This window comes from Anopheles stephensi, chromosome 2 (genome assembly GCF_013141755.1).
Source record: "Anopheles stephensi strain Indian chromosome 2, UCI_ANSTEP_V1.0, whole genome shotgun sequence".
Taxonomy (NCBI): domain Eukaryota; kingdom Metazoa; phylum Arthropoda; class Insecta; order Diptera; family Culicidae; genus Anopheles; species Anopheles stephensi.
Window position 1 is genome coordinate 77,134,034 of NC_050202.1, and position 13,793 is coordinate 77,147,826.

Sequence of the window (13,793 nt, forward strand, 5' to 3'; positions counted from 1 at the left end):
TGTTCCACACTGCTATTCACTGTGGTTCTGCAATATCTCAAATATCTTAGCATGGGCTAATTTCACGTACAGAATAACCGAATTAAAATCGCCACAAATTCTCTTCTAAATTACTCCACTATTTTACTAAAATGCATCAAATATTCGTACAAACAAAAAAATGAAAAAAAAACTGCAGTTAAATTGTGTTGCTCCAAATTGTCAAAAGTGCATGTCAAAGAACTTAGGAAAAGTTCACGTGTACCGACCTGTCCAAGTATACTTGGAGTAAAGTTTTTTTCATCGCACCTGCTAGTGGAAAATTTCATGTTTTTCGCTAGATTATGAAAATAACTTACGATTAGAAGATCGTATTTATTGCAAAAATCGTTTGTGCAGAGAAAACATGCAAAGTTTGATTAAGTGAGTGATTTAGAATCAACTCCCCGGTAGGATCTGTGGCACGATTATTTGGGTTGTACTTCGTATTGATTTGCTGGCAGTGGAAAGGTGAACAAAGTTCTGCAGAAAGCTCGTAGGTTGTAAAGAGTAAACGTTAAATAGCTGGTCAATTTCCGTCTGGACGTTGGTAAGCTCGAGCCCTTGCAAAAAGGTAAGCATGGAGCGCATAGATCGGGGCACGTAACCTGGATCAGTAACTGGGAAAGAATCGTTTCAAGGTCGTTGCAGTTCGTGTGTGCAGCTATGTCTAGTCAGATTCCGCCACTGGTATGTCATACGCCTCCACCTATAGATTTTGACGCGGATGACGACGACGATGATTACGGGTCGGATATACCTGAGGACGATGTGATTGGTGATATCGACGACCGCGCCGGCACCGACTGCCCGGACGATGACTTTGGGGAGTTTGCAACAGTACTGCCCGGACCCACGAACCTGGATCCGCTTGCTACCGAGGCTGTGATAGACAATGAGTCGGTGCACCGTACCAGTATTCCGGTGGCAGTAGAAACCAAAGGCATCACGTTTCCACCACGGCTAGGAACGGACAGTCCTCCGTCCTTGATATTGCCACCAAATGATTATAACGAGGCGAGTGTCGAGGAAACAGCTGCCGGTGGCAACGGAATCGACGACGAAGAAGATATCGATTTTCAACCATTCGGAAGTCCGTCGCAGCAGCCCGAACCACCGCCGGAAGACAGCATCAGCTTACCGTCGTTACATTTCGATGCGGATGTTTCAAAATCGGAGGAAGACGATCACGTACCTGCCCAACCGAATGCCACAAGCTCCGCGTCCTCGGGTTCGGGAATCGAGACGGAGGTTGACTTACCGGTGGCAGCGGCGGCCGAACGCACCACACCCGTAATACAGGAGTGTGGCAGGTTCGACGATAATACAGAGAACGATTTTACCGATTTTACCACCGCCTCGAATGAACGGTCGTCGGTGGTGCTGGAAATTCCAACCGCGAACGACGTTTCGTTCGAACTGGATGACTTTGCTCAGCTAGAATCAACGCCCTCGGCCGACAGTAACTTTGTGTCGCAGCAGAGCCGTGCCGACTTTGCCACGTTCGATGCGGATTTTAGTAAATTCGACTCATTCCAAGCGTCGTTCCCGGCAACGGTTGACGATGCGGTACCGGTAAAGACGCCCGTAGAGGAAACCAAGTCCATGCCAATCATTGAACAGACGTCGGTTAACAAACTGCACGATCCACAACCACCGGAGGATGATTTTGATGATTTCCAGGAGTTTGCTAACTTTTCCGAGCAACCGGTGGCAACTGTTTCAACGCATTTTGTGGAAAATTCCCCCGCCGCTAGAACTAAGCTGGAAGCTACCGCCGAATCATCCATTTCAACGGTTGAAAGTGTTAAACGAGACGTTGAAACGCCCCCGGCCGGGAGTGGCAGTACCGCGCCGAACGATACCTCCGACGTTGATGAGGATGATGATGATTTTGGAGAATTTAGTGATTTCAAGCAATCGGAAACGGTCAGTACACCTACAGCAGCACCACCACCACCACCACAAATTTACACCTTTTCCATGGAAAACGTGCACAAGCTGCTTGAGGCAATGTTTCCCAGCATCGCCGCACCGGAACCACTTACCGCCGATACAGGTCAGCAAACGGCAGTGGCAAACAACATTCCCCACAGCAAGCTCCATTCCCAGCTGCAGGACTTTGACAACACGAACGCACTTACCTATCAGCACGGCAAGTCGTCCAGCAGCAAAACGCTTGTGACGGCGCTCGGTATCGATTCGCGGAATATAGTAAGCATTATGAAGGCTGTGGTGGTTCACCATAGAAAGCATGCTACTGAATATGCTCAATCTTGCTTCCCCTCTTTGCAGATGTACGGACCGAAATGGAACAGCTCAATGCCAAGGTTTGCGGCAAACCTTAGCTTTAATCCACTGGAACCGCTCAAACCGGTTACGGCGTCGGTGGCAAAAGAGTCCGGGCCGCATGCCAACGAAAAGAATGCCAACGTAGCGCCAGCTGCGAAAGCGACGAGCAGCAGCACCCTGTCGGCGCACACACTCGATCCTTTGCAGGCGAATCTGGCGCATCCGAACGCATCCGTGCCGGCGGCACAGTTTGACTGGACCAGTTCCGGTTTGGTGAATCCGCTCGAAGGTAAGCATGTTTGATTGGACATGGCCCTGCAAATTGTCCCCGGTCGTTTTCCCGTCGGCCATTTTGTTTTGTCTTTCTCTTTTGTGTTATTACTTTTGCAGCAAAGCAAATATTTTTCCAAAATATGGTTTCGAAATTGAACTCGTCCATTATCGATCGCTTGGCAGTATGCTGATAGGGTTTTGGTTTTTCCTCTCCAGCTGTTGCACATTTAGCAGGCTAGAAGCTTAGCGAGTGCCCCCTTTTGCACTGTTGTCCTGTGTTTCTGCTGTGAATAAGTGAATGCTAGCTTTAAGAGACAATCGATTCACAGTGCACTACACCTTTCGTGAAACAATTCGAAGCGAATGGCAATAGAAGAAACCTTGCATAAGCTTTCACTTTTAGTTGTTATCGCAAAGCTGTATCGATCATCGATATGATTTCTCATTTAAGAACAAATTCGGTCCGTGGAAATAAATGCCAACGCATGTTAAAGGGCGTAAAACAAGTTAAGGAAGCAGATCAGCATCTCGCGAGGCTAGTACTGGACTGAAGAAATTAGCCAAAATCAATCATCAATCAGGCACCATCTCATCCAGCACAATTGGTTTACCTTTTAATCGACTTAGCTTCTGAAGGATTTATTTGTTCTGTCTCTATTTTCTTTTTCCTCCCATCCTCACTCACTGGTTTTAAGCATTGCGCCCCATTATATTAACGCATCAGGCACCATCTCATCAGCAGCATTCTTCATGTTAATGCTTGGTCGAGTTGATTTTTTAAGCCGTCTGTATTTTCTTTTCTTTCTTTTCCCTCCCCGGTTTTGCCCTGCGAACCACTTCCGAACCTTTATTACCGTACTTTTGCAATTAAATGAATATTTCTACCAAAAACATGATCTCATCTAATGAATTCCAACAATGCCCTGCCCCAAACCGCCCCAAACGAATCCTCCTACCTTCCCTGTAGCATCACATGCACACACATTATTATTGGACCTAGAACAGCTAGTGGTGATGGCAAGTCTGAACGATAAAATAAATGTTGATTCCTCCTCCTACTCCCCTGCACACCGGTCCACGTGTAATGTTGCTAATACTGTGCAACTGCGATCGGCAACGGCCACAACAACAACAACAACAACACCTTCACCAACTTTACCACAACTACCACCAACACCACCACCAATACCAACACCAACACCACCTACAAACCTGCCGTCTTCACTGCTTCCGTTACCGTTACCTTCAATGAATACGCAAACGGGCAACAATTCGGTCCCGCCGATGGATTGCTTCACTACCGCGCCGTTGCTTGTCTTCGCCGATGTCGATTGCGATCGGTTGACCGGCCCAATAATACCGTCGGCAACCACCACAACAACGGCCACAACGGATCAATTGGTATCGATCGATGCCACGCCGTGCACAATGGCGGTTGACTTGTTGCAACCGATCGTTCCGCCTGAACGTCGTCCGCAAACGTTTGACGATTATTTGGATCTTAGTAAGTTGCGCTGTATCCTCGTTCTGTCGATCGTGTTCTTGATGTCGTGTTTCGTTTTGTGTTTCCCTTATCCTTTACTTCTGCATGGATATCTCCCCCACCCTCCCATCCTTCCGTTACAGGAATGCTTCCCAGTATTGCTTAAATGTTATTCGTTTCGAGCCCTTGATTAAACCAAAATCTCTTTTTTTTTTTACCTCTGCAGCAATTATAGCTTTAGCAATGAGTATTATTTTGTCTTATGAGTTGAGCATGCGTTTCTCTCCTTTATTGGGTCCACCAATTTCGCTTCGAAAGTCTTTACTTTGCATGGTATTGGTTTGTGTAAAATTATTGGCCATTTGTAATTGTATAAATGCGGATTTGTAATTCCTTAACCGCAACACGCATTACCATTATCTCAGTCTGCATGATCTTTTTTTCTTTTTAAACCTGTTGCAAAACGGTTCTGATGCTTGCAAGCCATTAACCAGTGTTCAATAATAAAATGACTTCCGTTCACTCTCGTTTCGACCGACAGGTGTCCAGGAAATGCTCCAAAAAGCCGTCACTGGTCAGCCCGAGGATGGGACAAAGGGCGAAGTTTTGGATCCGCAAGTCGCAGAAAACGCAAGCCCGACTGCTGCAGATGACATAGCAGTAAAGCTGTCCTCGTTTGCAGCAAACCCGACGACTGCCCTATCCTCCCGGCCGGACGAGTACGAGGACACTAGTACGCTTGAGTTTGCCATGGCTCCACAGCCGGTGCAGCATGAGCAGCAGCAGGTTGAGGAGCAGCTAGAATCCGCACCACCACCGCCCCATCAATACGTCTCATCCCATCAGCAGCAGCAGCAGCAATCTATGTCAATTTCCTCCTCCTCCTCCTCCGCCAACAGTGTGCCTGTGGTACGCACTATAAAGCTTCCCGAAACACACATCTTTACCCCCAGCCGGGGCGTAACTCCCATCTCGCGCGACATTACCGACCGTGACATTGTGGTGCGCGAGTATCACGATGTCGAGTACAGCCTGGAACGATCGGCTGCCAGCCGGAAGGAGTCAGATTTCGACGAGTTTAACGATTTTCAATCGGTAACCAGTCTGCCTACGGTTGCGCCAGACCCACCCATAATGGGTGCGTTCGACCCTGTGCGGCCGGTAATTGGTCGAACACCTGCGGAAGAGCTGGAGCAGCGCAGGCCAGAACCGATTGGACAGTCGACAGATAGCAGCATTATGGCGGAAAGCATCGATGATGATGATGATGAGTTTTCGGATTTTCAAGCTGCTGTTCCGCCAGTAGCGGCCGTTCCCGCACCGATCAATAGGTCCGTTACAAGCATCCAAAACAATCGGTCCACCACAAGCTCGCCGGTAATGTTGCTCAGTCCGGCGATACTGTTGCCACAGCAGGCAAACACAACCACGCTGGAGAAGGAATCGCCTACCGTGCGGCAAAATGCCTCGACCGGTTCGATTAATTGGCCCGATCCAGGAATTGATCCGGATGAGCTGGCACGGTTCGAGGCTGCGTTTGCCAAACCGTCCGTTCCTGCGGCTGTCCCGGTATCGACCGCTGCAGCTAGCAACCAAAGTTTGCCAAGTGCCCCGAAAGCGGCAGCAATCGAGGAAGACGAGTGGACCGATTTCATATCATCCAAACCGGCGAATGAGTTGAGCAGCCAATCGTCCGCATCATCCACCTTACCTGCGGTGGCAGCACGCACCGGTAATGAGTCGGGAGCGCAAGAGGAATGGACCGATTTCATTTCCAGCAGTGCGGGTACGACCGGTGGCTACACATCACAGAATCGTCTCTCGTCTAGTCAGAACAATTTCAACTATCCGCGTACCGCACCAGCAGCAACTGGTGGTGCGAAAGCATCCAATTCCGGCTGGGCCAACCAACCGCACCTACCCCCGCCACAGTTTAGCTCGTGGAACAGTAACAGTCTGTACTACAACCCGATGTCATCGTTGCCTTTAACGAACCAACAGCACGCTTCGCAGTACGCGCCGCACCAGCAGCCGTTCTACAACCGGGCGGAAATGCCCTCCATGGCCGGCTACAGTGGTTCACCGAAAGTGCCAACTAATCCGCAACATCATCATCACGCACCCATGCCGCAGTCGCTGGTGATGGGACAGCAACCGCCGGTGCAGCTGCTGCCCGAGCTATCCTTCATAACGCCCAACTCGGCCGGGCATGGTGCGGCCGCACCCAAATCCACCACACATTCCTTTCTCAGCAACGTGATATCGAGCAACAGCTTTACGAAGAAATGATTGTTGCTTAACCACGGTTCCGACGGTGACGGAGCCGGAATGGATGCGTACCGGCAGGATCGTGCCCGGTACCGTATGGCTGGAAGCAGCAGTGTGGCCGATTCTACCGGTGCAACCGTAACTGTGGGAGACATCATTATGTAAATACCGGTATCGCGTACCGGCTCCTTCACCACCGGTGAACGCGGAACGCGCTTTACGTGTTCCCTGTTTGTTCGTCGATTTTAGCTAGGGAGAATATTTATCGCATACCCACTCGCTGTTGTAGAGATCTATAGAGTCATTACCCGCGGACAAGTAAGGCGGATGAGGTGCATGTGGATGGAGAGTTTGATGGGTTCTGTTGGCGTATTAACCAAAAAAAAGGGAAGAGGAAGAAAACCACTTAAATCGCGCCCTTATAAGTCACCCCCTTCTCCTCCTAGCTGCGTGGAGCAAAGCGTGTGAACTTGCTTGCAAACGTGCTCAGTCAATCGTTGCGCCCCTTCCGCGAAACCAATGTTACAAACAAAGGAATTTAGGGCCAGTCGAGGTAATCTTGTACCGGCGGCATCGTACTTACTAGGATTTTACGGCGTTGACATGGTTCGAGCACCATGCTGTAGGTTGTATGATTTATTTATGTACTTCAGTTTTAATTATTTGATGAAACGTGTTGATGTTTTGTAGTTCGTTCTGGCCTAGCAGGTCCTAGCAGATGTAGGCGCGCATCCAAGCTTTGGCGAGCCAAAGTTAGTCGCGTCCCTGTGGTCTCACGTTCATTTTCATTACTAAGACTTTGCCTACACCACGCATCACGGTTTTTAATTTTATTTCTGATCTGATAGTTTTTCGGTTACGAGCGGTACTGGTTTTTTTGTTTTGTTTCTGCGGCAAACTGGGAAATGTCAGCGTAAAGGATATTAGGCGTGAATGTCAGCATTAGAATAAATATCACAACGGAACCACCTTACCCGACTGGCCCGTTTCTGAAGTCGATCGATCAATCGAACGATCGGCAGGAAAAATTGTCGGAAAAAACCCTGCCTGTTTTCCATTCAAATCGGTTGTAACACATTCCGTACGTTATTTTGTACTGTTAGCGAAATATAAAATGGTCCGATGATGCTTCACTTCATCAGTAATTGTCAAACGGTGTGAATTGCCCGCAACGCTTCATGTACTTCGTCAACCTAATCCGAAAAAGTTTGCTGTAGCAGTCGAGAGAATATTTTAACCAACACACGCATCGTTTAAAGCTCGTTTTGTTCATTTATTGGTTGCTTAAATAGGACTATCACTAGTTGATTTTTAATCGATCGTCTAACGCCTAAGGATCGTTTCCCGATCAAAACTATCTGTCCCTTGGCCCCCATTTTTTGCCCTGTCCCTGTTGAATTTGTTTTTGCAAAATGTGTGCAGGAGCGTACCAATTTTCACTAGAAAATGCGTAGATTCGCTCGACAAAAGTAATACGCGTTCTTCCGATCCAACCTTCCGCGGCACTAACCACTCTATCAGCTAAGTCTATCACAGCATGTGGAAGTAGTACAGTAGTAGTGTAGTAGCGGGGGGAGGGTAAGAACTCTCGTGTGTATGGACACTTTGGATCCTGCGGTCGAGCCTACCTTACAACGCTAGATGTAATACGTAATTTTTGTAACTAAAAAACAATTTGCACCCTTTTGTCCACAAACCTGCTGACGCGTCACGGAGGATTGTTGCTTTAGTGCCAACTGTTACCATGCGAATCGTACGTCACTGGAGCCTGTAGCGTACAACACACCGCAAAACGCTAATCTATTCGTCAAATAATCTACTCGTAAACTTACTCCTAACAGGATTGGAACAAGATGGCTACCATACCGTTTAGGATTTTGCAGACAAAAACGATGTGCTGTCGCAACCATCAAAAAATGAGGTTTCGACGGTTCTGGTCCTTGGTTTCCTAAAGCTGCTTCCTCCACATATTTGGCCCTGACCTGTACCGGCCTGTACTGACCCAGCTGTGTGTGTGTGTGTGACTTATCTGTTTACGCATGGCCGGATGGACTATCCTACCGGTGCCATCCTACCTTCAGTGCAACGTGCCTAGCGTATGTCGCCTACCTTAACAGTTCGCTACATATTTACTTCCCAGAGCTTGAGATAGTTGTCCAGAATTTCCCGGTACCACGCTCGTTTGGCCGGATCCTTAAACACGACGCCCAGCGAGCGCAGATCCAGCTGCAGGATGGCTTCGTTCTGTAGCAGCTCGCTCAGTATCCGCAGCAGCGCACCGTCACCGTGCAGCTTCAGCAGACTGCTGTAGGTGAACACGTAGTACGAAAGCCGTAGCTTCCGGGAGGCCCACGCCTCGACGGACGCGTTCCCGCTGGCGCACCGTATCTTGCCCATGTGCTCCACGAACCAGGGCGCAAAGTGTTCGTACAGGTCTACCTTCGAGACCTGCAGCGTGCCGGTGCTTTTCAGCTTCGCCTTCACGTGCCCGTAATTTCGCTTGTTGAACACAAACACCTGATAGAGCGAGTTGCCCGTCACGTACGCGTTGATGTAGTGCGTCCCGTACTGATTCATGAACTGTATGGCGGACGTCGTATCGCCGACGACGACGCCCTGCGCCTTGCGGGCCACCTCCGGCTCGATCGTCTGGTTCGGCGGGATCGGTTTCGCAAACCGGGCACTGTCCCGGTAGCGGGACACCCGTACCAGCACGTAACAGTACTCGTCCCGCTCGAGGTACTTACTTTGGATGCCTAGCTTCTTTGCCGCCACCTCCGGATGCCAGCCCTCGGTGTACGCACGCCACGAGCTGTCCAGGCGCTCGATCTGGAAGTCACGGAAGTAGGCCTGGAACAGCTGGCGCCGATTGTCGCAAAACTCCATGTGAAAGTCGCCATTGAAGATGCCCGGCTTTACCTCGTACAGTTCCGTCTTCAGCAGATCCAGTCCCTACCGAATTAGACAAAACAGTTTACGTTAGTGACAATCCAACATGGGGGCCATTATCATCGGACAAGCAGCGTTGCATCGTGTTCTACTGCCCTTTTAAAAATGGGCCAGCCCCCGAAAGCTCCACTTGCGTCTAGCGGAAACGCTTATCAGCGTGCGCAACCGGAAAGCTTCAAATTGGTAAGCGTCACGTTCGTCAACTGTTAGGGCAAAACGGGGGCCCTACGAGTCGTGCAATTAGTTCTCACCTTGAAGACGTTGTTCGTCGGCTCCTTGAATAGCCATCGCTCGCTATCGTTGTACGAGATGACCTTCATCGATATGGAGAGATAGCCGTAGCGCAGAAAAACGTTTACCGCCTTCCCGAGCCGCAGCTGTGATTCCCGCTGGGCGCCACTGCATTCGTCTGGCAGGCTGCACACCACCAGCCCGGCCACGAGCAGCAGAAATCCCGCCAACGATGGGGCAAATGATCGCCCGGTCGATGGTGGTGGTGATGCGGATGTCTCTGCATGATGGTGGTGATCAGGTCCGTGCGCTGTAGCTTTCGTCATAACTTGTCCAGCCTCCAACTATGTCTTCCGTTCGAGATGATCAGGATCCTTGGACAGCGATGGTAGGAGTATTCGTGGCAAGACTTTCAGGACACAGAACCCCTTGCCGTCCCAATGACTACAATTATGCTAGCTTCCGTTGCGCTTGCTTACATGATCGCTGTCTCCGGATCAGGCAACCTTCAAGTTGTAAAATGTGTCCTGCTGGTACTCTCCGCTAATTGTCGGTTCTACATTCACGAGGCACATAAAAAGAAGGGAGCGAAAGAGAAATAAATGAAGACAATTACATCCACCATTATCCAACGTTATGTCCGAACGTTACGAAACTACTACGGGCCGTCACGAGTTCAAGATCACTGTCACACGCTGCTCGCGACAACAACGCATGCATGTCTTTTACTCCGGCCAATCATTGCGCTATTTGGTGTTTGTTTTCCAATTACTGCCGAGCCTACCATACACAGTGTAGCGCCATCCTGCGTATGGCTGCATTTGACGAAACCCAGCTCAGGCCTGACGCTACCCTTAAATGGTTCCATCTTTAACCTGATCAAGCGGACGACCGCACGAAGAAGCATCGAAATCCCTTCCAGCTGGCTGCAGTGCCGCTGTCCCCCAGCGAACATAATCGTTCGTTGCACACCAAAATACCAAAACCGCAAGCTCTCGGGCACGTTGCACGGCAATCAAATTTCGCGCGATCCTCGTGCACGACCATCTTTTCCGCTTCGTGCGATCGCAGCAGGGCTTTCGGGTGGTAATTATTAACGCCAGATGGAGCCTTACGAAACAGTCTCTCGTGTTCCGGACGGTGTCTACGCCGAAGGGGGTACATCTAGGCGTCTAGGACACTGGAACAAGCGTCAAACGGCATGGTAGGAAAGAATGCACACGGTGGGGAACGGTAGCTTGTTCACCGCGGCATCATGTAACACCGTTGCGCGTTCTTCTTCAACAGCTCCGTTGTCAAGGGCAACCGCGCAACCAAATGCGGATTTCTCAATGGCGAACCAACCGCACACACACACACACGCAAACACAAACGATCGGTGTGGTTCGAACGAAAGAACCGATCATGATCGCGATAGTCACGGTTACGATCAACCGTAGCACTTCCTTTTTGGAAGAGTTTTCTAAAGAGTTAAACCAATGATTTACCCTGCGTCAGTTTTCGACACGGCTCCGGTATTTGATAGTTTTTGGGTGACTCTACGCTCGACAATTGGCCAGTCATCCTCATCGGTGGTTTAATCTGAAGGGATCAGATCAGAAAGCTCCCAAATGTAGATAGTGGAAGTCAATGACACTGACCAAGTCCGCGTGAGCAGGTTTCTGTTTGGCGTACCGTTTCACACCTGTCATTGCGCCTTTGCAGTGTGACTTACAGCGATGGCGTGACTGGTAGCCGCACAACCCCACAACAATTTTCTGATCGATTGTGTTGAATATTGGGAATGTTGTAAACCGGTTATGTTCTGAGATTTTCGAGCTGTAATTTACAAATCATTTGCAATAACGGCTAGCAGAACTAATCTTCTGTAGTCTCTAGTAATTTTCTGACTTACCAGACTTATTGTTACCGCATAGTTGAATAGACAGTCCTCACTATGGGGGAAACGGCCCAGAGGAGACTTGAACTCCGGTCCGGCCGTGGAAAGACTGGCGCCGCTGTCGCATCTACCACCGGGCCGTAGAATTAAATCTGCAGTTCAAAATATACAATACCAAAGTAACACCAGACGCCCCCACTGACGTCTAGTCCACAAAGGTTTTGTAACCGTTCCAATAGCGAGTCCGTTGGTTGGTGATGTCAAGAAGTGCTCATCACTAAACCATTCAACCGTTCATCCGCCGACAGAATGGATGAGAGGTGTCGTAAAAAGCAGGGTTCAAAATGGCCCGTAAATGAGCTTGGTGTTTTGACAGCAAAATTTATAACACTCCAATAAACAATAAATTATTCGAGCGTATATGCATACAAACCGTACGCTAGCGCAATCCGATGCGTCCCGCAAATGACGAGCAAGTCCTTGACTTAGATTCGTACTACTACTTACACGCGTCTGCAACAAACACATCTCGCACATGTTTGCTCCAATCACGACAACTTTCAGGTGACGTCTAGGAATATTGAAATGGTCCAAAATTCCGAAATTCGGAGTAGCTTCACATATGATCAACTGATCGGTGTATGGCAAATCGAACTTCCTCATTCTCGGTGGATGCAGTCCCGCTTCGCTGGCCCTTTACCCGTTACCAATGTCACCGTTTGGCCACGGTCTGATACTCGGGGTCGGGGTCAATGTGGCATCGAAGCGTGGTCGAAACATCGGTATCATCATAAATCATTGCCATGGCAACAACGCCGCCAATGCTGATCGACTAAACGATCGTTTCTGGCGTGACCTCCGTTCACGGCACGGTTTGGCAGTCAGGTAAGGCAAACAAAGTTCACCCCCGCCCTATGCTTGACGATCAATGCCGGCCAACCGAAAAGACGTAAAGTGTCATTACGCTGATGATGATGCGCAAAGTGTACTAAATTAAGTTGAAGCTGCTCGACTCGGATCGATGCGGATCTCCATTAGCGAAGGTCTTCCTAATGTGTAAGCATAGTTTATTTATAAAACAAAATACCCCGATTAACGATTTCTTACGGCTCGTCGCACATTCATGCAAGGCGAGCGCCTTTTTGCTCGCGAAATTGGTCTCCGGCGTTAGGCAGATGTCGATTTTCTTCCTCCTTTGGTGGGGCAGAGGCTACGGAAAGCCATCGCATTTGCTGGTAACCAAAAATCGATTTAAGCCCATGACCGGCTCACGACACAATTTCCGGTGTCTGTCCGGGCTAATGAGTTTTTATCGCATCATCCGAGGCGATGATTGAGCGGTGAATTGATGATACCTTCTTGCCCTATCGGCACGGTCGATACGTTCTTCCGGAAAAGCGTTCGTTCGGGGGCGTTTAATCACTGCCAGGCATCTCCCGTACATAATAATCGTAACGATTGCGGTAGAGGGTGGAAAAACGTGCTTCACAGACACACGTGCCCGGAATGGTAGATTAGCTTTGCGTCATTTGCGTACGTTCCACCGTGCCCTATTGTTTATGTACTCCCGATCGGATTGGGGACATGACTGCATCTATACGTGTGCAGTCCATGTAACGTACGATCGGAACACAACCGTAAAGAAACGTACGCGACAAGACTTACTTTCATGCGGAATACACTGACCGACATGGACCGGCGAGGGAAGAACAAATTGGGTCATAGCGAAAGCGGAACAGTGATCGTCTGTCACCTAAGCAACGGGACGGTTGCTCAGCACTCGCCAATCAGCAATTGGACACCACCGTGTGCACAGCGATCTGAGGCAGGCGTTTTTACATTCATACCATTTGGCGATGTGTGTTGAACGGCGCTTTAAAACGGGCGGCAGCCACATTACATAAGTTGATGCGTTCCCACTCAGCCTGGCCAATAGTTGCAGCCAGTAGTACCACGTTCATTAGTTGCAAGAGTCCGGCAGGGATTGGTTGTGGCGAAGCATAAAGGCATGAGGTAAACCCGAACCGATCAAGTGAGGGATTGATTACAGAAACAATCACTTAACAATTAGTTCCGGCACTGGTTTGGCGCGCAGCGATTCATTAGGTGGCCGGTGCAACAGTGATGATCTTTCGTGCCCTGCACTGTACAACACGGTGAGGCGAAATTATTTCGAGACAGGTAGTAGACGAGTAGACATTTCGATCATGATCTTGGTGTCCACAGAACTTAATTTCTTCTTCTGTTATTCCTGCCAGCTCGAACGAGCACGCAACTAAAAGATTCTACCAACAGAGAACCCGATGCTCACACCCTTAATTGATGCGACTGGCACTGTTTCGTTCGAACTGGAGCTAGATGAAAGTTTAATCAATTCTGCAATAAATCAATCACACCAGA

General features: G+C 49.2%; 2 protein-coding genes across 14 annotated transcripts in view; one reads left to right on the plus strand and one right to left on the minus strand.

The window, feature by feature from the left end:
* Window positions 1-7,479, plus strand: LOC118503563 (mucin-17). Of its 3 annotated transcripts, none has more exons than XM_036036973.1 (5): window positions 1-592; window positions 670-2,232; window positions 2,314-2,599; window positions 3,551-4,087; window positions 4,608-7,479. In XM_036036973.1, the coding sequence occupies exons 2-5, from the start codon at window positions 685-687 to the stop codon at window positions 6,353-6,355; spliced, it is 4,119 nt and encodes a 1,372-aa protein (XP_035892866.1). In that variant the 5' UTR covers window positions 1-592; window positions 670-684; the 3' UTR covers window positions 6,356-7,479. The 3 variants fall into 3 exon arrangements, with proteins under 3 accessions (XP_035892866.1, XP_035892865.1, XP_035892867.1); XM_036036972.1 differs by having other exon boundaries at window positions 4-592; window positions 660-2,232; XM_036036974.1 differs by lacking the exon at window positions 3,551-4,087 and having other exon boundaries at window positions 14-592; window positions 660-2,232.
* The window catches only part of LOC118503568 (torso-like protein), a 20,065-nt gene continuing 13,491 nt past the window's right edge, over window positions 7,220-13,793 (minus strand). For 10 of the 11 annotated variants that reach the window (XM_036037001.1, XM_036036993.1, XM_036036995.1 and 7 more), the window contains 2 exons: window positions 9,535-10,070; window positions 7,587-9,286 (listed from right to left, as the gene is read on the minus strand). In XM_036037001.1, the coding sequence (XP_035892894.1) occupies window positions 8,456-9,286; window positions 9,535-9,840 (1,137 nt within the window). In that variant the 5' untranslated portion in view covers window positions 9,841-10,070 and the 3' untranslated portion in view covers window positions 7,587-8,455. Of the gene's footprint in view, window positions 9,287-9,534; window positions 10,071-13,793 lie in introns of all 11 variants that reach the window. The other variant, XM_036036990.1, reaches the window with a different exon arrangement.